The 26,557-nt window shown below is 38.8% G+C and overlaps 1 protein-coding gene across 4 annotated transcripts; it reads right to left on the reverse strand.

Annotated features, from left to right (window-relative positions):
* Positions 1–26,260, reverse strand: LOC101859037 (CXXC-type zinc finger protein 1). 4 transcript variants are annotated; one of them, XM_005105457.3, is made up of 14 exons: positions 26,121–26,260; positions 22,742–22,899; positions 22,145–22,245; positions 20,742–20,869; positions 19,200–19,286; positions 18,495–18,563; positions 15,572–15,651; positions 14,249–14,408; positions 13,577–13,743; positions 12,740–12,947; positions 11,003–11,110; positions 10,348–10,491; positions 6,592–6,744; positions 1–235 (listed from the first exon to the last, which is right to left on the reverse strand). In XM_005105457.3, exons 1-14 carry the CDS (start codon positions 26,148–26,150, stop codon positions 95–97), a joined length of 1,734 nt encoding a protein of 577 aa, XP_005105514.1. In that variant the 5' UTR covers positions 26,151–26,260; the 3' UTR covers positions 1–94. The 4 variants fall into 4 exon arrangements, with proteins under 4 accessions (XP_005105514.1, XP_012941936.1, XP_012941938.1 ...); XM_013086482.2 differs by having other exon boundaries at positions 13,577–13,761; XM_013086484.1 differs by lacking the exon at positions 26,121–26,260 and adding an exon at positions 25,787–25,980 and having other exon boundaries at positions 13,577–13,761.
* Positions 26,261–26,557: the final 297 nt, after the last annotated feature.

Genomic DNA, 26,557 nt, shown 5'->3' on the forward strand with positions numbered 1-26,557 from the left:
TTTTTACATTCTGCAAACACATGTTTATTTCATATATCTCTCTATACTCTATACAATAAAACTGTACATTGGAAGGAACAAAAAATAGCATGACTCAGTTTGGGGTTGTCTTCATGGGCGTAGTGGGATCGTGGTCAACAGTCTGGTGTAACATGAGTCCCAGCACACCCATACGGTTGGACATTGCCATTCGAATGTTGCGCTCTTGCTCAAACAGATCATCCAGTTTCATCCACTGAAAGAACAACAAAAATTACTTCTGTAGGAGTTTAACGGTACTTGCAACACAATTAGTTTAGGCCATGATGAGCGCCTTAGAGGTGTTACTAGACGAGTAGACGGCAACATAAGAAGGAAGAGACATTAATCATTAATAAATATAGATGTTTGATGGGAAAGAAGGCAAACCAAACCAGAGCACCAGCCAACCACTAACAGATTATAACAAAATTGAAAAATTACCACATAATTTACTTTGAAAGATAAGACAACAATATAATGATGGTTATAAACAGCTTTATAAAAAGCAAGACAGATCACAGCCAATGACAAAAGAGCCCGATATGAAGAAAAAATAGGACATACCAGAAGAGACCTCAAAATGCTTTCACCAAACAATTAGAAACCAACAGTCACATCAGCTTCATGTTCGTGAATAACGAGCTAAAAGTGTTAATTTATCTTTGCCATTTTATATAAATAGAGAATAGCCAGTTTTCGTATGACTTGATATAAAAACGTCAAAGTCAAAGCAAAAAACTGAAGAAAAAGTACATGTAAATCACAACAACTCAAGACAGTGATCTCTTATTCAGAGCCACTGGAATGGCCTTGTTTGTTTTTTATTCACAATAACCAAGCAAAATCTACCAGTACCAACCCCCTTTTCTCCAAACATTAATGTTGAAGTGTTGTAAGGAATACAGTTAAACACTGGCAGAACAAGCCCGGGCAGTAAAAATGGTTATTTTAAGATTCTTTATACTTTATTCAGTAGTTCTTTATTTCAGTCAACACACACACACAAATATACTTTTCCTCACATAGTCCTTTTTGGTCAAAGTAATACAGTGGAGTCCACTTATAACGAGTCCAGAAATAACGAGAAGTCTGTTATACTGTTATAAAGACACCATTCTAAAACCCCTTCTTTTCCCCTTCTTTATCTTTGTAATAAAATACTGTTATAGCACAATCAGACAAACACGCGAGTCGGTTATAGCGGGATATTGCTGCTGCTATGCACAGCGCATAGGCCAATTACACATGATAAAACCTCGCCAGTTGAGAAACTTGTTGGTGATCTAGCGAAACCAAGGACCTTACATCAACTCCTTGAGCGAAACAAAGAATAGGAGCTCTTCACTTCTCCGTTGCGGGAATGGAGAGGTCACAATGCTGTGATGGATGGGGCGAATGTGACATGCACGCAAGCAGAAGGAACGCACCACGTGGTGTAGTGTGGTTGGGAACAACACAGCGGGCGAGTTAGCCTAGAGCACTATCTGTCAACATTGCAAGCGCTAGAGATAGAAACCCGATTGGATTTTTGATCAAGTAAGACCAAGAGGTCATATTGAACAATATCATCCTCAGGGGAGATAAAAAGAAATAAACAGAACACCAAACTCATAGACTAGGCCTACAGTATTTTTTTTTTTTTAATTTATTACTGGATCCCTTATAACGAGAATCATGGTATAACACACATTTCGCACTGGTCCCCTCCCTTTCGCTATAACAGGATTCCACTGTAGAAGGAATAGTATACATGGTACATATGTACTGTATAAAGTATTTCTTCCCAAGAAAAGAAAAAAAAGAAGTTATTGGTGTTGCTTCTTCTCCCTTTCGCCAACATCCATGACAAACTTTTGTATCCCCATGAACATAAAAAAACTGCCCCCCCTCCCCCCATTATTGACCATGAAAAAGAGGCCTAACAAGTGTCTCACCCCTATTTTTAGACAAACGCACACAGCGCGTATGAAACTCCAGCGCACCCGCCAGCCAAAGGTAGGCCTAGAGCCTCCCCTCCCCAGGGTCCCAGGCTAGGAGTAAGGCTTGGCCGAACAAAGTAAAAATGAAGCGAATCCATTATGTCAGCCATAGGCTTAAGCCTCTATACGTTCTTACTCTGAACTTGTGCTGATAAGTGTAAGGACAGTGTGTAGCCACTGTGTAGGCAGACTCGCATGGCAGTTGGGCAACTCTTGGTTCGGTCAACTCAAAGAGACAAGCTGGTTCATTTCTTCAGTCGTAAATAAAAAGGAAAAAGACTTGTTGGGCAAGAGAATTGGTTTGTTACAGCCGTCAGTTTGTTATTGTATGTTTACTAAAAGTGTCAAAATATAAATGACACAAAGAGAGAAAAAAAAACGGGCAAAGAAATGTGTTCTTTAAATTTCTGTCAGTTCTTTACAGGTGTGCTCTACTTACTATTTTGGTACCAGTAATACTTCCGGCAGCAGATTATTTATAGCAGACACAAAAAAATAATCTTTGGACATACATCATGTTCCATTAGCCAACATACTCTTGATTTTTCTCAAGAGCGAATGATAATTTTAACGAGCTCTTAGTCTATGTTAATGCTGATAACCAAAAGCAACCACAGTAATCTTAGAGTTCAATAAAGTCGATTCTTTTATAACTCACTCGCTGCCAGCTTCTTACTAATCTAAGCTCAGACCAAGCTGCCTGCCAGCTTTTTTTTTTTACCTTTTTCAAAATTCAGTTACTCTGTACCTATTTACGTTAGATTTATGAAAATTGGCCAGTTTCAGAAAGAGATGTTGCCTCTTTACAGAACAGGAAAAAAAAAACAAATTTTGGGGACTAAAACTTTTTTTGGGCCTGACAAGCTAGTACAATATTTTTGCAGTGTTTATGAGAGTGTTGCTGTTTCTGTTCTAAAAATACTAAATATGTATGTGTATAATATATACACACAAAAATATTTTACCCTTTCGCACTTAGTCACTTAGCAGGCTTGGCCGGCTGTGCCCCCCCCCCCCCCCATCCTTAAGACAAGGGCAATAACTCCAGGAAAATTGAAGGGGTACCTTACAAAAAAAAATTGTATAAAATCACAAACACAACCAAAAATGATGAAAATAGTATTTTCTGAAAGGAAAATGAATGAACTAAATTACTAGTACAAAATTATAAGTGGAATAGAAGAATATGAAATTATATGAGAGGTCTTTCTGAGATGCGTGTCTTGGATTCAGAGTAATCAGAGTCTAGATCTAGATCTCGTATACATTTCTTCAACTCACGAATTTTCTGCCACTGACAAAGAGGTAATCCACACAAAAGAAATACAACACATTCACAGAGATTGAAGCCTCTGGTGGAAACTTGAAAGCACCTAAAAGACTTTTCTTTGGGTGTTTTTATTTTGTTTCTGTCGTACTTATATCGGGCAGCTTTGCGCCCATGCATCCTAGAGACATGATGGCGTGTTTACAACTAAAATCTCCTCCGACTTTTGTGCCCGCTCAAAAAGTGACTCTTTGTGCTAGCGAAACAAGAAAAACACCATAGTAAACCGGAACTCTTCCTCTATAAAGATAGCTAAGTGAAACTTCTGATGATAGTAAAAGTAGAAGCAAAGAAACAAACACCCCCGTGGCGGGCGCTATAGGGATGAGCGGGGGTCACCGGCACGGGCGCATACGGGCTCTGTAAGTGCGAAACGGTTAATAAAACAAAGAAATCTGAATTGATAAGTTTACGGTGACTTAGGCTACACTATTTGGAGCGTCACCACCAGAATCACTAGTACTTGTACTAGTACAGTGGAATCCTGTTATAACGAGAGGGAGGGGACCGGTGCGAAATGTCCGTTATAGCAGGATTCTCGTTACAAGGGATCCAATTATAAATTCAAGGGAAATGATAAAGTAAAGTAGGCCTAATCTATGAGTTTGGCGCTCTGTTTATTCCTTTTTGTATTTCCCCTGATGATGACTTGTTCAACATGATCTCTAGGTCTTACTTGATCAAAAATCGAATTAGGTTTCTTTCTCTAGCACTAGCAATGTTGACAGCTGGGCGTTGGCGATCAGAAAGAAGGGGGTCTGGCTCTAAGCTAACTCGCCCGCTGTGTTGTCCCTCACCCCACCACACCCTGCGGTGCGTTGCGTCTGCTTGCGCACGTCACACATTCACTCCATCTATCACAGCATTGTGACTTCTCCATCCCACACCAGAGAAGTGAGAGGCACTGTATGCCTAGATAATCTAGACTAGGCTGGCCTATCACGCGATGCGTTCTGCTTGTCTGCGCATGCCACTCACTCCCCACTCATTTGCTCCGGCCTTCATCATTGTTGGTTCGCGTGGGCTCTCCCATTCTTAATTTCGCTGGATCACCAACAACTTTCTCAACTGGCAAGGTTTTATAATATGTAATTGGTCTGTGCGCTGTGCACAGCAGCAGCAATATTCCATTAAAACCGACTCACGTGACGGTCTGATGGCGCAATAGCAGTATTTTATTTACAAAGATAAAGAAGGAGAAAAAACTGGGTTTTAGAATAGTCTTTATAACAAACTTCTCGTTGTTTCAGGACTCGTTATAAGTGGACTCCACTGTACTAGTACAAGCTTGCTGTTGTCGACAGGCAATCTACCTCTTTCTCTCATCTCAAACTACCATCACTACCATAATTTTGCACTTCATCATCTGAATTCGAGTTCATTGAATCTTATGGATTCAGAATCTCAAAAATATTACGAGCCATCTTCAATTCACATTGGCAAAAGAATCACGTTAGCGTTTGGTCGACCTCAGCTGACTGACATTTAAAACCAAACCCAGAATTAGGACAAAGGGAACTCCTGTTCCAAAAATAGGCAGGACTTCATGGGAAATCATTTAATAAAGTGAAACTGCTCTGAGTGGTCAAAGGAATGTTACTCTAGAAACTGGGCTATGCCGTTGCTGCATATGTGATGGTTATTAGTAATACTGTGGAATCCTGTTATAACGAAAGGGAGGGGACCAAAGTAAAATGTCCGTTTTAGCAGGATTCTTGCTATAAGGGATCCAGTAATAAATTCAATGGAAACTGTAAAGTAGGCCTAATCTATGAGTTTGGTGTTCTGTTTTTACTTTTCCTATCTCCTCTGATGATGATTTTGTTTCAACATGACCTCTAGGTCTTGCTTGATCAAAAATCGAATCAGGTTTGTTTCTCTAGCGCTTGATCTAGCGATGTGGACTGACAGCTCGGCGTCGGCGATCAGAAAGAAAGGGCTCTGGGCTAACTTGCCCGCTGTGTTTTCCCCCCACCCCATCCCACCCTGTGGTGCATTCTGTCTGCTTGCGCACATCACACATTCGCTCCATCCATCACATTGCTGTGACCTCTCCATCCCCACATCGGAGAAGTGAGAGGCATGGTAGGCCTTGATAATCTAAACTGGCCTATCACTAGATGCGTTTTGCTTGTCTGCGCATGCCACACCCTCCCTACTCAGTTGCTCCGGCCTTCATTGCTGACACACGCAGGCTCTCCTATTCTTTGTTTCGCAAGATCAGCAACAAGTTTCTCAACTGGCAAGGTTTTGCATTATGTATAATTGGCCTTTGCCATGTGCACAGCAGCAGCAATATTCCGCTATAACCGACTCGCAATTGTGTCTGATAGCGCTATAGCAGTATTTTATTTACAAAGGTAAAGAGGAGAAAAAAACGGGGTTTTAGAATAGTGTCTTTAAAACAGACTTCTCGTTTTTTCCGGACTCGTTATAAGTGGACTCCACTGTATTAGTCTATCCCCGCAGAATTATGCAAATTTAGACGGCAAAATTATGCAAGTTACTGTAACACCATTCGCGACATGTTTTGCACTTTTTCAACAAGAATTTTCATGTTTTATGTACAGAAAAATTGAAAACAGAACATATCACTATAATCAGTATCTGTAATTTGTTGTGTATTTGGAAAGAAAACAATACACATCAGTCAGATTTTTTTTTTTTAAACCACCAAAAAAATATAATCTTTGTAACTTCCAGCTGTAGATCTAGATCTATAGAGAAAAGAAAAATGTTCCCTAAAAAAAATTTTTTTTAAGGACATCTGGAACTCTGATGCTGGCACATCACTAAAACCAGGGACACCTGTCAAACATGAAACAGCAGACATGAGAACAACTTTTGATGGATTGAAAAATTGAACATGCTGAAGGAACAAAATCCCTGACTGACACATAACCATCAAGATCTTCTAACAAGGGAAATAACCAACTTGTCACTTAAATGAGACTTATTACGTTGATTACTTCCCTTTAGTCACATGGCGAGGCGTTAATTGTTTTGAGACAAAAGGAAAGAAACATGAAAAAGAACGCAGGGAATCCAAAATTATGCAACCGCGGCCGCACAATAGCATATTCCGACGGGGACAGATTAGTAGAAATAAAGAGGAAAATATGCGACCGGCACGGGTGCAGTGCCTATTGACCGACATGGGTGCGGCAATGACGGTGAGTGAGTTATGCGGCCGGTGTAGATAACAACATTTACCTTTACCTTTCGCTTCCCTCCCTCCCTCATTCCCTTCTGCCAGTCTCTCACCTGTCGGAGTCTCTGCATATCGATTTCCGCCCGCCTCAACTTTTCCCAACAGAAGTGTTTCACACACTTCCTTTTTGGGGCACGACACAGCACGTCGCCTTCAGTGAACAGGTTGACTGGGATGGGGCAACCGCAGACAGCATCAGGGTTGACCTGCCAGTGAATCAATTTTCATGTTTAGTAAGCTTTTTTTGCTGCACTTGCTACACAATCAGGTCAGATATATATGTCTGGAAGATTAGAGGTGTTCCAACAAAGTAACAAACACAACAAAGAAATTGAGAGATTTATAAAGGAAGATAGATCATGTTTGATTGGAATGAAGGAGCATACCACACCAGAGCACCCGCCAAATACTCGCATTCAGTTTTCATTCATAGATTCAAATTCAGACTTAATTAACATTTTTGTGATAACTCTTCAATCACTTGTTAGCAGTATACAAAGACTTCCAAAGAAAAAAACCTCTACCATTGGAAGAAAACATTTTCCAAGGACACAACAAAAGTTTAACAACAAATTATAAAGAATAAAACTGAACACACAGCTTATGGACATGGCACAAAACAATTAAATTAATAAAGCATATACAACAGTCAGACCTCTGTAAGACGGCCACCCATTGTCAAGGAGAAAAGTGGCCGTATAAGACAGGTGGCTGTCTTAGGCAGGACTGATCAAGATGAAACAAACCCAATTCCCAATCGAAAGTAGCCGCATTATTGTTGTTTTTGTTGTTGTTGGTTTGTATTTTGTTTGTTATTTTTATTTTGTTGCTGATTTTGTGCAAGGGTGACAATAAAACGAAATGTATCAGACAAGGAGGACCGAGTGCTATGGTAAAACAAACATGTCGCCACCACTCGAAGAACGAGCGACGCTTCAGCAACAAGTCCATGTTGACGTCCATTGTTACTTTGTTACAGACTGGGTAAACAGTGACCACTCATCTCACTTACGATTTGTGTATGAGTTCTGGGCGGGGTTTATGGGTTATGAGGGATCACACGCTTCCGCGGCCGCGTTGGACAGGTGCCCGTTTTAAACAGTTAAATTATATCTAGAAAAAACGTAAGGGGGAAATGGAAAGTGGCCGTTTGTACAGGCCGTCAGGGCAGGTTCGACTGTATACATGGGAAGATTGAAGAGTCCAAATCTTATTGTGTCTAAAAACTAAAAATAGGAATTACAGTCAAACCTTGTTATACTACCACCTTTGGGACAAGCTCAAAGTTGGCAAAACTGAGAGAAGTGGAGCTAGGAGTTTGACAAGTCTCATCTGTTCAACTATAGAAGGGACAGCCTAAAGACAAGGGAAATGATTGTGGTGTGTGATCTGTATTTGAAAAAAGTGTCTCTTTGTTGGTAGTTTATGTAATGTAATAAGATCTCTCTCTCTCTCTCTCTCTCTGTCTCTCTCTGTCTCTCCCTCCCTCCCTCCCTCTCTCTCTCTCTGTGTGTGAGTGACTGTCACTCCTCAGGTCGCCTCAGACTTGTCACATAGACTCGAGTGTGATTCTTTAGAAATAAACACTTAACAGGTGCTCACACTCACAAGCCTGGCAATACAACTAGGGAGGGACAAAAAAGAACAATGTTTGACTATATCGATATGAACAGACATATAAACTTATCTTTTACTGTCTAAAATCTTATACAGAAAAGAAAAATCGATAGCAACTAATTTGAAAGCAGCACAAAGACCACTACAAATATAACTGATATGAGGAAAAATCAGAAGAAAAATAGAAACTAGCAGAGAACGAAAGTGATTCGATAAAGCCAGGTGGCATCTTCAGATTAAAACCATGCATTATTCAACCATAAACTTTTTTTTTACAGATCTATTATCCCAATGTATCCCCTGCTGATCCAAGTAGGCATACAGTTAACTGTACAACAAGGATGGAATTCAGAGAATGCGTAACCATCTTAACACATTACACCCTAACTCGCCCCGGAATTCCCTTACGCGCTCCACCCTGACTCGCCCGGAACTGACCGCGCCGACCTAGCGTCTTTAGAAACAAAGTTTCGTGGCCGTGATTTTGATTTGCATAGTTATAGCAAAAAGTTTCTTCTTTCGTTTGATACCGAAACGAAATTTTTCGGGCCAGTAGTTTTAGTATTAGAGCTGATCGAAGTGCGATCGCGTTACCGACACTTCGAAAGTGTCTCCACTTGTTGAAAAGCGACTCAATTGAATTCGAAAACGGAAATAACGATGGATTTGACCAAAAACAAGCACATGACAAATCAGATGGCTCAGATTTTGATGAAATTGTTGTTGGAAGAGTTTGGGGCGATTCCGATTGATCAGAAGGAGAAAATCTAGAATTTAGATCTAGGGCCTGACCGCGAGGCTGAGAGTGAGAGTGACGGGTCGGACACCCCGATTGAACTGAAGTCAGAACATTTCCAACAGTTTGCGCATACATAAAGTTATATTTTTCTGAAACTACATTCAGTTTTCTTTAAAACTTTTATTTTTTCAGGATTTTTGGAATTTGTTTAGTATTTTTAAAATGTGTTTAGGATCTAGGAATGGACTTCCCGTCCAGGCCTTTAGGGTGTAATGTGTTAAGCAAAGATCACACAGTACAGGAGTACAAAATTTGAAATGAAGAAAAGCCTATTAATAGGTACCAGAAACTAAATTTTCAAACTAGCTGTATGCCAAATTTATCTGTTCCATTTGAAAGGCCTATATCCACTGAGCATTTTGGTACCATTCTTTAACATCTCCGTCAATTTTTAAGAAAATTGTAGTTGTTTAAAATTTGATCAAATTTGTTAAAGTTAGTCACTGGCTGCAACCCCATGTTTGACAGACAATGAAAAAGTAACAAGTCCACTAAACATCTCCACATTAACAGAGTACAATCACTATAACAAATATATGGAGCATAATTTTTTTCAAGACTGTGAGATCATTACAAATCAGTACTTTATCACCTCAAACACGATATCTGTGGTTATTTCGACAAAAACACCGAGCGTTGACCCGGCCGGCGTCGCATCGGCCCCCGCGGTGAGCAAGTCGGCTCTATACTGTAGTGTACCCCGCGTGCGGGGTCACATGCTTTCTGAGTCTCGCGGAAGGATTGATGTAAAATAATTCCAATTTAATTACTTTATTCTAATAGGAAATGAACTGATCTTTTAATTAATCATTTTTATAAGCCGGTATTTTCCATATTTTGTGTAAAAAGTGATCTTCAAACATTTTGACGGTATTTTTAAAAGCTTTCTATAAAGACACCAAAGGCTAAACTTATATCACAGGAAAGCCTGTTTAAAGCTCTACAGTTCTCCGCCAATGAAAAGACGGTATTTAATCATCCCTCATTCCGCGAAGCATTTGAATGCACGCGAGTCAATTTTTCAACCGGCCGACCTCGCATTCTGACCGCGAGGGACTTCGCTTTCGTCGGCGATTCTCCAGCTCCTAATAATTGGACATATAAACAACTTACACCATTGTAACGAGGAAAAGCTGAACTTTTACAAGGTGTACGGCATTTGGTGTTTTATAGCGAAAGAGCAAAGAAATAGCGATCGGAATTAACCCGATTTTACCGATACCACGCGGTCGGAAGGCCGAGAGTGCCCGCGAGGCCGTGTTTACGCTACCTACTATTAATACGTTCGGACTATTCACCAAAGGATGGAGGTGAGGGAGAGATAAAGAGAAACAAAACCCAAAATTATCCCATCATTTTAGAAAGGGCTTTGGTACTTCAGGCCTACACTTACCTTAGGCTCCTTTGTGTGTTCAGGACACAGAATTTTCAAACGTTTACAGTACATCTTCTGCTGAGGGTTGTAGAAGTCACAGAACATGGAATTTCCTTCAATGCGGGTCTTGTAAATGGACCAAAAGGAGGTTTGCGCCTCAAACTGTAAAAGAGAACAACAAAAATTACTGGAAAAGTTGCCCACCTAACAACCTGCCACTCTGTTCAACACATCCTTCTTCAAATAAAAAGGACAAAACGTATTGTTCAGATCCTGCCTTGTGAACACACTGAATAAACTTGAAAGAAAGAACGTGTTTGAAAAACAAATACTTACCAAGGTCTATATCACAAGCAAACACTACCCTTGAATGTGAATAACAACAAAGCAGAACAAAACTTAAATGATTCCAGTTTCTAAAATTGTCAAAGTCAGAAAAGCAGTAAGTAGAATGACCATCGCTGTGGTAAAAGTTGTAAGCTTCATAACGTCTTGATTCAAGCCAGGACACCCGGTCTTTCAAACACAGACATTTTAAACAGAGGTTACACTTTCCTGTTAAAAAATACAATTCAATGGACTTCCCTTTCATACACATCACATTGAGACAAGGGTTTGGTTGGAGTTATTTATTAATATTTTCACATAATATAAAAGGCTATGTATCTCACACCTTCAGATAGCACTTCTCCATGTGTCTGAGGGCACCCTTTTGACTGACTTCACTACCACAAGTCACACAGTAAATGCTCAGCTCTGTGTCCTCATCCTGCTCAGCACCCTGTTTAATGAAGAAAGAAAAAATGGAAATGATGCAAAATGCAGAGAAATCCTGTAGCAAATCATTTAAAAGATACAAAACAAAATGAGTTTTACATCACATGAAAAGGAGTCGTAACAACCTTTTCTGTTCTATATTACCGGTAATGAAAAAAATATATCTGCATGGGAGTACAGCTTTAATTTCTTTGTTGTAGCAATAAGTGGGGCAAAGAATAAAAAAAATATGAGAGCATTATTAACCAGGTTAGCATTTAGACAATCAATGCTTTTTTTTTCTAATTCTGTTGAGGAACACTTTGCCCCTTTCTTCTCCCCCTCCCCCCCCCCCATAATAATCATGTAATCATGTCAAAACCTTTCACCCAAATTACTAAAAGCAATAGTGGCTACATTCACAATTAATTCAAGTAACTCTTTTGTTAACACTTTGAGGTCACTTGGCGTATTAATGTGTTGGTGAAAATTATCCGTTTTGGTCACCTGGCGCAGTTCTGCGTCAGGCCCGAGAAGTCTGTTGCAGTCATTCTCCTGGCTGGGTGACTAGATGGGGTTCTCTGTACTGCTGGCTGTGTGACTATAAACTGTTAACTCACTTGCGACTGGGCCCTTTCACCAGTCACAAGCGTTGAAGACTGGCGTTTTGGGGGGTATTTCAATAAATCACCACAACTCTCAGAATTACCCTATTGTAATCATTTTTTGACACAGTAAAGTAAAATTCAAGCTTAATCTAATACAAAAAACTAAAGTTGTCTAAGTCTAATACTTTAATTTGTATGATATTTTAAAAATTGGCATGAATTTGATTTTCGAAAAATTTCCAGAGACGTGACAAGTAGAATGAAATTCACTGCAACAACAAAAATAAAAGTTCAAAGTGTTCTGGTTTGATTTGTATACATGTGCAAGTGTTTGGTGGAAATATAAAAGCTGGTCTGTGAATTGATTCAGACCCATACACTGAATTACATGAGACAGATGTACGGCACGACGTTGTGATTTCGTTGCGCGAAAAACAACACCGGTACTAGTGCTAGATCTAGCCCTAGAACTACGACTCGGGCCGTGTTCGGGTACATATCCAGGATCCTAACTATTAGACACATCATATTCTGAGACACTAGAACTAGTAAAACGCACAGAAGTATAGAAAACGGCGAAATTATGTGATTCTTGTTCATGCGATTTCTTCGACCATTACTACGACGCGACTGTCGGATTACTATGAGCTGTATAGAAAAAAACAAAGCGCGAGTTCCGGTCTGTTCAGCCCCAGTTGGGGTCACTGTCCTTCACCTTCAATAACTTAAAAACTACCGGCCCCAGAGATACGAAACGAAGTCTAAGTAGCTCAGGCTTGGCCAAACACGGGTCTCGCGATCCGTGCGTGATTTGTAGAGCGAAAAAAAAATTCCAAAGTTGGTCACGCAGGGCTTGTGAGACCCGTCGCGAGCGTCATGGCGGGGGTCACGCAACTGTTGTGTGACCCGTCTGAAGTGAGTTAAAATACATCACAGTCACTGAAATCTGCAAAACTACCTTTCAGAAAATAATTGAATAGCCTGTGACAGATACCTCTCTGGAATAATAATATAGCAATCGGAAACTGATCACGCTGACCACACACCTCCTGTTCTGCCACCACAGAGAGATGTTTTCCTCGCTCCACTAGGGCATCCAGCTCTTGAATCTTCAGGTCCAGCTGGCGGAGTTTTAGTCGAGCCTCAATCGTTTCTTGACGCAGTTGCTCTAAAAGTTTTTTGTTGTTATCTTCTCCAACACATGGACTGCTGTGCCACTGCTGAATTCTGGACGGTAGGATTTCGTAGATACGGCTGAATGATAAAAAAAACATTTTTAAGAAAAGGCAATTTGATTCCATTTCGAGCCGTTGTCTTCAAACATGAAATCTACAGACATGTACATCAAAAGCCCTAATGAGAAATAAGATATTCATGCAAATGTGTTTACAAAGGATAAGGTGATAAATAGTTTACATTACAGGTCAAATTCTTAAGAAGCTGGTTAGCTCAGAAAATTAAGTCTGTGATAGGCAACAGCACAAGAAATAGACTTTAGAGACCATCCATAAAAAAATATATTGATAGAATTAAAAAGGTCTTAAAATAAATATAGACATAATACTGAATAATAGTAATTTTAGTGAACAAAAATCTTCTGCTTTGTCTCCAAATTTCCCCACTCTGACCATCAACTAGCTTCCAACGCTTTTTTTCACTGAAAACAAGACAAACGAACCAGCTTTAAGATGATACCAATACCTCCACATGCCCCAAATCTGACGAGCGCCTGATTCCACCGTGTCGTGACACAAATCGTTTATTACATTACACTGGTCAACAATGAAAAAGACTTGAAAAAAAAAGATGTTGAATCCTATGGAATTTGATAAGCTGATTCCAAATATGTTGTGTGACAGTGATGGTCAAAAACAGCAGTGTACCTCTTTGCTAGCTTCATCCCGCACTCATCTGAACAATATTTGGAGCCAAGCCTGGCCGGCTCTATGCACGCTGGGCCATAGCACTGTCTGGGCATGTCGTCATCTGTTTCAAGAGCATCATCAACTTCTGTACGTCTCCTTGATAAACTTGACTTCTGACGACTTTTCTGTGAATTAATAGCACACTACAGATCGTCAAGACCATGCAGTGAATATGTCTTTTTTAAACATCTGAGCACAAATTAATATGATTTAACTGACAAAAAAATTACAGCAAAGAAATAAGAGGCAAAGAATCTAGGGAAACTTGGAAAAGTCTGCAGACTGCTACAATGTACTGCTGTGGAAAAACCATCAGGGCACAATTCACAAATCTATCCAACTGTTATTTCATTATTACCCCAAGAAAAAGTCAGAGCGAGGCTTAAAGCAAAACATCCAACATGCACGGTCAGCTGACAAAGGTGGTTTTCTTCATGAGCAATATCTTATTTTAACATTGTTCCACCTCTCAATTAATATACGATAGCAGCATTCAGCAACAGGACAAAGAGCTCTCTAATACTAACTACAGCACAAGACAAAGTTTTCTAATATTTTTTGTCAGTGAAACAAACTAACGTTGATGAAACTAATTCCTGCATACCTAACAAAAATTAAACATTTCATTACCTGAGGCTTTTCCGGTGTTTTCTTGCCTTTTTCTTTACTTTTCACCTTCTTTTTATCTTTCTTTTTCTTTGGAGATGCTTCAGACGAGCTTGTTCGTCTTTCACGTTTCTTCGGTGCCACTTTGACATTTTCATATGCCTCTTCCTCGTCAAAGTCATCTCTACAAGACAAAAGAACAGAAAAACATATTTAACAATGTGAACAGAAATAAGGACAAAAAATATCGCTCATTAAGGACATAACTTCCACTGAAGCAATTTCAATTTCTAGGATATTCAATCTAAAGCTTAAACCAAATCTTGACCAGAAGGCTACATCCCAGTGCAAAAAAAAATCCCTACAGACAATATCGGACACTTCTTATTAGATGACACTTCCATAATATTGTCATGCAGCGCCGTATATATAGCTGCTTCACAATGCAATTTCTGTTTTTGAAATACAAATATCTTATGGGAAGTCAACATCCTGACTTGTCAAAAGAATTCATGATCTCCAATGATAAGTGCTGATTCAAAGTGACAAGGCCAATAAGGACAAAAACACAATAAGAAAAAAATTCTAATAAGCACCATCTAGTCATAAAATTATAACAGACTTCAACCCTGCTGAATGAGATAAAATTTAGACAAATACAATACTTTGGTGACTTAAAATGACATGAGACCATCATGAAAGAGGTGCTTGAAGGAGGGATGTGGGAGCTTTACTTTTTTTTTAGTAAGGTTTTATAGTGCTCGCAACTGCATAAGGTCATATGAGCGCCAAGGGGTGGATGTCAATAGAGAAGTCCAAACTGGGAATCAGGCTTACTCTGCTCACCTCTCTAGCCTCAACAGCACAAGGTCTGCTTCGAATATCAAGGCACCCCGGAAAAAGCAGTTCACAAGAGAGTGACAAATACACAAAAGAAGTAGAGGAAAAAATGACGATAGTAAGGATGAGTAAAGACAAAGCAGCAGTTCCCCCTATGTTGTTGCGGCACAGTATGAGCATGATATTGATAAATCAGCCCATTTGCAATTCTACTGTGCATAAGAAGAACATGTTTACATCCCCCTTTTGGGAATAGCCTAAAGACAACTTCAGTCAGTGGCACTGCCCTGGTGGGGGCAGGAGAGCCAGGGGAAGACGAAGAGTAATATGGATGGACATCATAAGAAGATGGATTGGCCTGGCTATAGCAGGGTGGAGGTTCCTTATACGTCAACCTCTGAGTCAGAGATGACACCTCCAGGTATAATAGACTTCATCATATCTCCAATTAAATTACAACAAACATTGTTTACAAAAAACTGTAACACCACAGCTGTAAGAACTCACTCAAAGTCAGACAAATCAGTAACTGCTCTTTCTGAACCAGTGTCCGTGGCAACAGATCCTTTATCGCTTGTGGAGATTCCCTGGACATAAAAAAAAAAGAAAGTTAAAAAACATCTCTTCTAAATTGCTTTCAACACTTGGTTGGGTTTTTAACTTCACAAAAAAATGGATTTTGTTTCTCTGTGAAAATAACTAATTTCTAAGCATTATGAGGCATGTATAAGGTGAAGTTTGACACAAGCAGAGAAAGACCACAAAACCCCAAATATACAGCATATATTGGGCCAAGTACAATCTCACAGGTTCAGTTCCAAGCCCCCGAACAGCTTCCATTACATTCTTTTAGAAGATGTCAAAACGTATTTGTATTTATTCTTTTTTAAAAAGCAACAATTTTTAACAGTGTGAATTGTAGTAATGACAAAAGCTATCGCTCAATAAGAACACAACTCCACCTTGAAGTGCATTCAAGTTCTAGAACATTTAAAGAGTACAAAGAAAAGAGTTAACCATATATCCAAGTGCAAAAATATCCTTTGAGACAACATCAATAACTATAACCATATATCCAAGTGCAAAAATATCCTTTGAGACAACATCAATAACTATAACCATATATCCAAGTGCAAAAATATCCTTTGAGACAACATCAATAACTATAACCATATATCCAAGTGCAAAAATATCCTTTGAGACAACATCAATAACTATATCACAATATCTAGGCTTTAGCCTAGCATCTGCGTTTGTTGCCATTATTTTTTTCCAAAAGTAGCCCAAAAAATGGCAAAAGTTGCCATAAAAGTTGCCATTAATTTTCAAACTTTCAACTCTCGGTGATGACGCATAGCAAATGTTGATAGAGGCAACTTCATCTAAAACACCAGAATTTCTTTTGCTCTGTTTTAAGCATCCAGAATATCATTTGCTGCATTTTGCAGCCACGCAGTAGTTTTAGTGGAGGTTTTACGGTGCTCGCAACTGCAAAAGGTCATATGAGCACCAGAAGAATAGAGGTGTTACAAGAGAGTATCAAACATAAAAAAGAAGAAGGGGAGAAAAGGACGATAGATGTTTCATAGGAAAGAATAAGCAAACTACACCAGAGCACCCGCCAACCACCCACACACTGAGCATTAAAACGTGAAAAATAAAGGTTTCACAACAGAATGAAATCAAAATTAGAACAGCAAATAAACAACCACAAAAATTAACAAATAAGGGCGTGTGTCAACCCGTCCATAGACTGGCTGTTTTAACCCTAAATGCATATAATTCAAGAAAAAGTACAGGATCTAACATGTAGATCATGGAATCACACACAAGGGGCCTGCCAGTGTCAGAATTCGTTTTTGGAGGAGACACGCTGTAATTAACATAACACATTTTTTTTAAAAAGGTAGGAAGAACATTACGTTATATAAACACACACAAAAATGGAAAATCAACACATTGGAACAATAACGAGAAAAAAATTAATTAACACACCAACAAAATAAAACACAACAAAGAGGGAAACATGAAAGAGAAACAGCAATATAAATACAGTAGTCTCCGCTTAAGATCCCGGTGCTCGGGAGCAAAGAAATGCGGGATCTTAGGCGAACCGGGATCTTAACCGACGAACCCAGGAAAGAATCTATGGTGACCCATGTTAATGCTCACAATCGGTAAAATGGTCTCCCTCCACTCTAAAATGAACTGACGTGACCCCTTGGTGGGTTTATGGCATATGGCGAGCGAAGAGTGGTTAACCTTGATGACCTATCAAAGTGCATAGTGGGATGAGGCGTGCCATTTTCACTTATTATCCTATTATGAGTCTCAAGATCTACGCTTATCCAGTTGCCCATCCCCTTTATCTGCTGAAAATTTATAGCTTTCCATCTCTGACCGTGCCCCCCCCCCCACCCCCCCAACCACCTTTTTCGTTACACCCCATTACGTTGTGAACACACCAATCAAAATTCAGTCTGTCTCGCAAATTCGGGAGTAGAGACAACGGCTGCAATGGTCAAGGAAGAGTTCACGGTTCGATGTGATCCTGCCTGGAGGGAATGTGTAGGCCCTACCCTCCCAACAAGTGATGTAAGTTTAGGGGGAAAGCTCAGGCATGAGTGCGATTCGTGGGGAAAACAAACGTGTTGGTCAGTTCACACCCCAGTGTGATTCCGTCTGGGGCAAACATTGTATCGCTTCATCGAGTTTTACAACGTGTATGTGATCACATTCACGATAGTGGCTGATCTTTGGCGGGAAAGACAGTTTATTGATCTAAACTTTTCACTCTTGGCTGTCCCGCCCGGGTTTTTGTTCCGCAAATTATGATCTGAAATGCGGGATCTTAGCCGAATGTAGACCTTCAAAGTGAATCAGAGAGGGATCTTAGGAGTGACTTTTGTATAGCAAAAATTATGTTTTCTTAAAACAGCGGGATCTTAAGCGAACAGGGATCTTAAGCGGTGGAATCTTAGGCAGAGACCACTGTAGTATGTAATGTAGCCTATTTATATTCTTCACAAGAAAATTACAAATCAACGTTGTGTTAACAAGTGAGAAAGAGACGAAGTGAAGCGAAAGTGAAAATAAACTTTCTTTCTAAAAGTAAAGAGATTTGGTTGGGGGGTTTTTTCACGAATATTATTCCCAGTTTTCGCTGCTGTTGTTTTTAAATTTTTTTTTCTTTCTGGCGGTGATATATTTGTAGGAAAAATGCAAAAATCGCGGCCGCGATTCGCGGGTACAAACGCTGATGCTAGTTTAACCCACAAGTAACAAGCTGGAAGAGAGTCAGTCAGTGAGCTATGCTTCATTTTACAAGAAGCAACTAATTACTTATTATGACTTCAAAAAAAAAAAACAGCTAGGAAAACGAATGTAAGGCTAGCTCTGTCAGTAAGGAACAATAGACAAGCACACTCACATAGTTCGTGCACTGCCGGAGTCTACACTTCTGGCGCAATTTGTTGATGCCTCCAAACTTTCTCATGTCCTGCAAGAAATGGGGAAAACAGGAAAGCAATGATAGTATCATCCAGCTCTTTCAAGAAATTATTTCTTATTGGATTAAAACCATTAAAGTGAAAACAAGGAAAGAGTCCAAAGGTGCCATAATTAAAACTTCGAAACTTGAAAGTAAAAACTGTAGTTTTGAGAAATCACTCAGGATAATATTAATAGAGCCAACAGCTGGTCCGTTTTCATGATGTTTTTTCCTCAAAAAGAACCTGTAAGTGTTTCCAGTTGAAACAAATGCATTTAACACCTTGCAGTCACACAATCAGCAGTACAAAACACCCCATCTGGTCACCCAGCCAGGAGACCGACTGCAGGGGACTTCTCGGGCCTGGCGCAGAAGTGCGCCAGGTAACTGGAACGCATAATTTTCACCAGCGCATTATTGCACCAAGTAACTGCAAAGTGTTAATTAGGTTCATTTTTCTGCCCAATGAATTTTTAAAAAATGAAACAACAAAAACAAAAACTTGTCACACTAAAACATAAGTAATAAAATATTTTCACTAAACAAATGAAGGAGCTCTTGGGCTTAAAAAAACATCTAAAAAAAAATTTAATTAATGGCAAGCAAAAGACAACTATCCATAAGTATCTCTATTCGCGTACTTACCTTACAGAAATCACATCTGCCACAGTCCTCGTTCCTGTGACAAGCACTGCATTCACCACATCGTCGGGTCGTCCGACTTTTTGCCATCTGTAAAAGTGACATTGGAAGAAAGAATACACATGTCATTTTTCTTTTACTACAAAAGGCATTTTAAGGGCATCAACTCAAAACTTATTTTTAGTAAAAGCATACTGCTCTCAAACAAAGAGATAAGAAAAACCAAGCAACACAAAGATACTCTTTAAACAGCAAAAAATACTTTTCCAACTTGGGGCAAATATATGCTGAAATAGCATTTTCAAGAAAAGTTAAGAATCTTGGCATCTATTTTGATTCCAGTTTGTCAATGTCGGCTAAGGTAAATCATCTGATCAGCTGCATGTATTTAGAAATAAGAAAAATTAATAAAATATGTCATCTGATCAATACTACATATACTGCTTTACAAGTTTTATCAAGACTTGATTATTGTAACTCCTTGTTAGCAGGAATATCACTGGAGAAAGTTAGCAGACTTCAAACAGTCCAAAACAATGTAGCACGCTTAGTTTTATGGAAAAGAAAACGAGACTCTGCTACACCTCTTTTACAGACATTGCATTGGCTTCCTGTTGAGAAAAGAGCTGAGTACAAGTTGGCCAACCTATATCACAAATGTTTGAATGATAATGCGCCATCATATTTATTAAGACTGTACATTCCAACTCCCAGTTTAAGGTCATCAGCTGACAAAAAGAAATTTCTTTAACCATCTATGAAACTTTAAACAATGGGTGAAAGAGCATTTGAATATCAAGGCCTCAAGATCTGGAATGCTTTGCCAAGTACTTTAAGAGATATCAAATCTTTTGATGCATTCAAATGTCAGATGAAGTCATCTGTTTTTAAATTAATAAGATGAATATTTGGAGTGACTTTCTTTGGGGCAGAACGTTTTGTTACTGTAGTACATTGTATTCTATTGTAAAGTGCTCAGAGCCTGTGTACTTTATCGGGGCTGAGCACTTTATATAAATGTCATTTATTATTATTAAGAATATAAAAACTATTTGTATAACTTTCAAAGTTTGATTTTTTTCCCTGAGAAAGGGGAGGGGGAAACCATTCTTCTCTGAAATAATGAAAAGCTGACATAGAGGATTGAAGTAATTAATGAGAGGAGTAAAGTACTGGGTCTCCAGTACCAGATTCGGGATGTTGACATTTCTCGTGTAAGCAACAAACATAAAGCCTATTGTTTCTTGAAACTACAAAGATTTAAATATTCTTTTAGGGAGAAATTCTGTTAACAGAGAAAAAGAAATAGAATAAAAAACAAATTGTGACCATGGTACAGCTTTGTGTAAACCATTTAAATTGTGATAGATACTTTTATATGCTTCTTGGAAAAAGAAAGTGATTGTGTAACACATTCCATTTGAAAAAAAAAATGATCTGATTCAGCTCAATATTACCATATTATTATTATGAATATGATTACATGAACGAGAAATAAGTTCAGCAGAAGATCCAGTACAGAAGAAGAGTTAACAACGGCCATACCATTTTCTCCCTCAGCTTCGACCTGTATTCTTTGTGATGCTTGTCAAATCTCTCCTGGTCACTGGATTCACTCACTCTCTTTTCCTTCTTTTTGTTTTTGTACTGAATTTCAAGACTGGGATTCCGAGCTAGCAAAGACACATCAGACCATTTTAAAGAACATGAGAGGCATGACACAAACCGATCTAAATAATCAGATTTCAAAATGGAAATTTGAACATTACTTCATTAACAAAACAGAAAATAGCAAACCAACTGATAGAAGAATACTAGTTGTGTAATCATGAAAGAACATAGATTTCAATCCCCAGGAACATTAAGGCAATAGATATAAAGAACAGACAAAACGAAAGAAATTTATACAATATCTCACTCACTACCAGCCATTTTCAGGGTCATTATTCCCTGTGTACCAGCCATTTTAAGGGCAATTTTTAAAATTCACTGTGCTTTTGCTAATTAACATAGAGACTTGAAATTTGAAACATTGTTTTTTAACATAATAAAGATTGCCCTGGTGAAATAACAACTTTGTTTTATGGTGACCTTTTTTTTCACAAGTTTTCAAAAATTGGTCAAAAACTGTTTTCCCTTTGTGTTTCTTACTCAAGCCTTTTCCCACTACTGCAACCCTAGATCTAGGTATTGGAGGCCCTACTAAACCTTACTCTTCTTTGCCTACTTTGGTGGTTCGTAAGAAGGATCATTAATTTCCCCACCCAGTCCTTCATAACAATCTTCGACCAATTCATCGATTTCCGAGTTACTTTCGCAGTCAAAGTTTGAAAACTGTCAAAGACAAGCAATCTGCCATTGTTGGAAACGTAATGGTAAATTCAGTTCTAATGGCGGTTGTCATAAAAGTCATTAACTCAACTTGCGCTCATCTGATTTCGTTTCGTTTGTTTCTAATGAAAGATAACTGAATGGGATAAGAAAAAGACGCACCAGTACCGCAAACAGTGCGGTTTTAACGTGAGAAAAACATTCCAAAGAGTGAAACCGCAAGGGTTGAGGGTGTGGTATCATGGCGTCGGAGCTACTTTTATCCACAACAGTTGCGGGTGTGGTTGCGGGTGAGACATTCCATTTTCACATATCATTATTAAAAAACACAAGGGGGGGCAGGGAAGGAGAAATTGATTTCTTATTATTTCCAAACGATAGTTGCATGGAAAAGTAAATAGTTATTCTTCATCATGAACTGGAATATAACGCTTTAGAAAAATTAAACACCCTTTTCTGTTCCCATTTTGAGTTTTCAATTGTTAAACTGCAGCTGGAACATCAGGAAAGACAAAATACAGAGATAAATCAATCTTGAACTGTTCAGTTGTCACATAAGTACCTGCTGATTACACACACATGCTATGTCAATTTGCAAATTCATGCAGCACACTTACCTCGACATGCATCACAGTAGTAACGCTTAATGGACCTGGCATCCAACTGGGTCACACCTATACAGTCACCATGGTACCATTCTTCACAGTGATCACATCCACTGAGAAATAAAAATCCAAGATGTTCAGACAGTAGCACTTGTACAAAAACAAAAGTAAAAGTATAAAAAAAAGCTTAAACAGGTCACAGCCACAAATTCTTAAAGAAACAAACAACAAAATAAAATGCACAAGTGCACTACATATATTAGAAATTCGAATACCTTTTAATATGAAACTTTCACTTTTGTGATTAACAAGGCATCAATGATTCATTTTCTGAGTTTTTCATGTACTTATGCACTGAAGGTAAATCTTTCCAAAAGTCTTGTTTGTGTGAGACCCTTCTTTCAGACTTTGCCACATTCATAAACCAAACAAGATGTAAGCAAGGCATACAACGTGTACATTTAAATTTAATGCTTTCAGTGTAATCTGGACAGGATACACAATGCGAAAAGATTTTGAAGCAGTAAAACTAGAACTGAAGACTATATTTCATTCATGGATAAGCAGGTTTGAGGTACAGGACTCAAACAAAGACTAGTAAAGACTCACATCATAAACCTTTCACAGTCTGAAGAGCGGCAGATACAGTACAGGGTGTCCCCGACATCACCAGTGGCTTGCTCCATGGCTTTGATCAGTAAGTTTACTTTAGCTTGTCTTTCCGGCAGCACAAACTTATGAGCAATCTCCCCCTTTTTCTCCTTTTTCTATAAAAGACAAAGTTGAAAAAAGGAAGCACATAAAAATCATAACAATATTAACGACCACAATCAGCTCTTCATTTTCCAGTTCTATCTTAACATTGACAATCTTTATAAATTGAATGAATATATTCTGATAATCTCAAGTTTTGCTCGGAAGGGGGGGGGGGGGTTGAGAAAAAGAAATATTGTATAAAAATTGTTTTAAAGTGTCATATTAAAACTAGTATTGCATTTTAACTGCCTAGCCAACTATGTCTATCCTGGGTTACTAAACGGGGAAAAAAACTCTGATTTAATTCATTTCATCATATTCTCAAACTGTAAGGCACAGTAAACATACACTTAGCTATTCTAAACAGAACGCAAGAAGTAAGTGTATGCAAAACACTTGCTTTCCCCCAAAATCAAACTTTCTGATTGGCAGTGTAAATCATGAGTAAATGCATCATAATGAATTTTTAATACTAAATGGTCTTTACTACAATACTCGTTTGAGAAGCATAATAAACGTGAACATTACTTTTTTTAGCATCTTAGCTTTTTAGCCTAAGCTGGGGGGTTTTCTGTCACTGCAAAAATGTTAAAGTAATCCCTCCGTCTTCATACACACTTCTTGACCAAGAGCAAAACATTTGGATTATAATGGTGTTGATGATAAGTCTTTCTGAAACAAGATACCAGTGCCATGATAGTAGAGAGGCTCAACAAAAACAAAGGGAAGTATATTTTACTTCCACCCCACTCACTGTTTTTTCCTTTCTGGGTGCAGTGGCAGGCAGTAACACAGAAGATATATGACAAGCCCTTTACCTATTAACGCACATAGTACATGTACACACAACTTTTACTTTCAACTCAATTTTGTGAAACTTTTTTTTTTTTTTTTCAAGTGACAATTCCCCTCAGATCGTATAATATACGAAAGAGAGCACAGAGCCTTCCTTCAAAAGAGATGTATGATTATTATGTGAGTTAAAAAGAATTTTGGGGCTCTCATAGTCTAGAGGTTCGGTGTTCACCTCTCAATCAATAGGACCCGGGTTCAAAACCTGACAGCGAGCAAACATTTTCTCCTCTCTCATCTTTTCCTGGTCTCTAGTCCTATTCTGTCACCTGCTTTCACCTTCACTTCCTACCCGAGCCTTCTCATGGCTTTCTCCCCCTTTAATCTTCACTCTTCATACTGTTCTCCCGGTTCCTTCTTATTGCTGTCTTTCAGACATACCTCTGATCTTACGGCAGGTAAGATCTAACACCTCTAACCTTCTCGGATAAGGGCAAGAAAATCTCAGGAGGTCAAGTGAGCAGGTTGCCCACGTTAAAGATACCTATAAAATTGGTCTTAAAATTAATAAGAAGAGTAGACTTTGTTGGCCACCACCGAGGCAAAAAATCAAAATTCAATAACTGAAAATACTCTTCTAATCACTTGTTCGTGTATAAAAACATGAGAGTACTTCCAAACTCAGAATGAGGCTGCCAGATGGCGAGGGGCCCTACAAGTGGGAAAAATAATCATATAGGCCTAAAAACCAGTTGCATTGCAGGTACAAGAACTAGCAATCAATTCCCCTCAGATCTAAATCTAGCAGGGGAATGCAAAAAGAAAGAGAAGAATTTCAAAAGGAAAGGGCAAAAGTGATAATACCCTCCAACTGAATTAATTATTGTTTTTAATGTTGTTAAGAGAGATTCCATGATGAAGCCCACACTAAAGGTATAGCCTGTTGGGCTAGATTATATCAAGACCCACCTAAGACAAGATACCAGTACTATTTTATTGGGGAAGCGGCACGGGTGAGAATAAAAATACGAACACCTCTAATCTCGGGTGAGACTTGCCAGCATTGGCTATTCTCACCAGGTGTAAAACAAAACCTGTTTTTCCTTATAATTTACTGAATACTGTCTATCGGTGTGGCTGATCGAATTGACAAAAACAAAGAAACAAACGATGTTATAGCACAAAAGTAAACTAATTTGGTCGTCTACAAAGACTTTGGCCATTTCACTTTTCGAATCGAGCCGAACTACGCCGGTCGCCATTTTGTTTTGCCCGAAAGTTCTTGCTACTCTCTCTCTCACTCCATCTCTTTCTCCCCTCTCTCTCACTCACTGCCTGCAGCCAAAATTGCACGCTTTCAACACAAGAGCGCTGGAACCTTTGTTGATTACACTGGTATCACGGTGAATGTACACCGGATGAGAATAGCCAAAAGGCTCGCCCTCTCACCAAGAGTGATCGGCCTGAGTCGATGACCTAAGCTGTGAACACACACCAAGTGAGAATAGCCAAAAGGCTCACCCTCTCATCCTGGATGAGAGACCTACAACTGCACTATTCTAGAGGTGGCCTTTTACTTTTATAGGACAGAGAATTGAGAATGCAATCTTACAACCACAAATTGAAAGGAAAGACTTCCGTAACGAGCGACCACCCCAACAAACACTATAAAGAATAAAGAAGCGACCTAACCCTGACCCAAACCCTACTCCTACACATTCCAATCTGTCTCATAGTGGTCGCTCGTTACAGAAGTCCTCCCAATTGAAAGGTACAGTACGTAGACATAGATTCTAGATTTAGACTCTAGATCTAGATTAGTAGATCTTTAGATCTCTAGATTTTATATTGTGGTCATCTATCTACTTTTGTAGTTGGATTTGTAGGACACATTTTAATTGTAGGCCTCCATGTAGCTATTGTTTATCATTGTTTATACAAACTAGAATCTAGATTATATCTAGTCTAGATCCAGATCTATACTTAGATTTAGACTTAGCCTTTACTGGCCTATTAGCCTACTTATAAAATTTTAATAAAACTAAAATACATTAAAATCATTTCATTTGATTTGTATCATAGTATCATACCAAACCAGTGGCTCACCACATCCAGTCCAGACAATGCTCACTCTAACTCTAAGGATAAAAATGTAACAAATCTTCTGCTATTTTGAACTAATTTCCACTCAAACGGTGTTCTCAATCTGGTTTTTTGTATCGCATGCACAACCGGTTGCACTATGAATTACAGTCGATTAGTATTGAACCTCCACTGGCAACTATTGCACATGAAAAAAACAAAACAAAACGGGGTTCATATCCGCTTAACCTCTACCAAATAAGACGGAGCGCTCTTTCTTGAATTTTGATTTTTCTTGACATCTGCCCTTTAATCTAAAATCCAAAATTAATTAATGTCTAATACTATCTCAACTTACCGATGTATGTTCTGTACCACCTTCAGCCATTGTAAAAGATGCGTATTGTCTTAACAGCCTCACAAATCAAATAATAAGTGCCAAAAAATAGCCTGCTGTATTTCGTGTTGTTCATACAATGACGACGGAAGCGCTTCCCCTCGGCTCGGCTTTGGACAGGGCAAAAAGAGAATGATAATTTTACTCTCCGACAACGAAGAGTTCTTGAGCCCGTCGTTGAGAAACAGGGTCACTTAATACCTTCGGTAAAGAAAAATACATTAATGTGTGCGCAAAGGAGTACAATTATTGTAAAGATACGTTCGCCTCCGAGTACAGAATTTTCTTCCATTTGTAATAAATACAAGTCATATGTGTACATGTTCATTGAAAGCGTCATACCGTGGCTTAGATGCTCAACCTTTTTCTAATCTCGGGCCTACGAGTTTCATACTGAA

This window comes from Aplysia californica, unplaced genomic scaffold (assembly GCF_000002075.1).
Source record: "Aplysia californica isolate F4 #8 unplaced genomic scaffold, AplCal3.0 scaffold00471, whole genome shotgun sequence".
Classification (NCBI taxonomy): Eukaryota; Metazoa; Mollusca; class Gastropoda; order Aplysiida; family Aplysiidae; genus Aplysia; species Aplysia californica.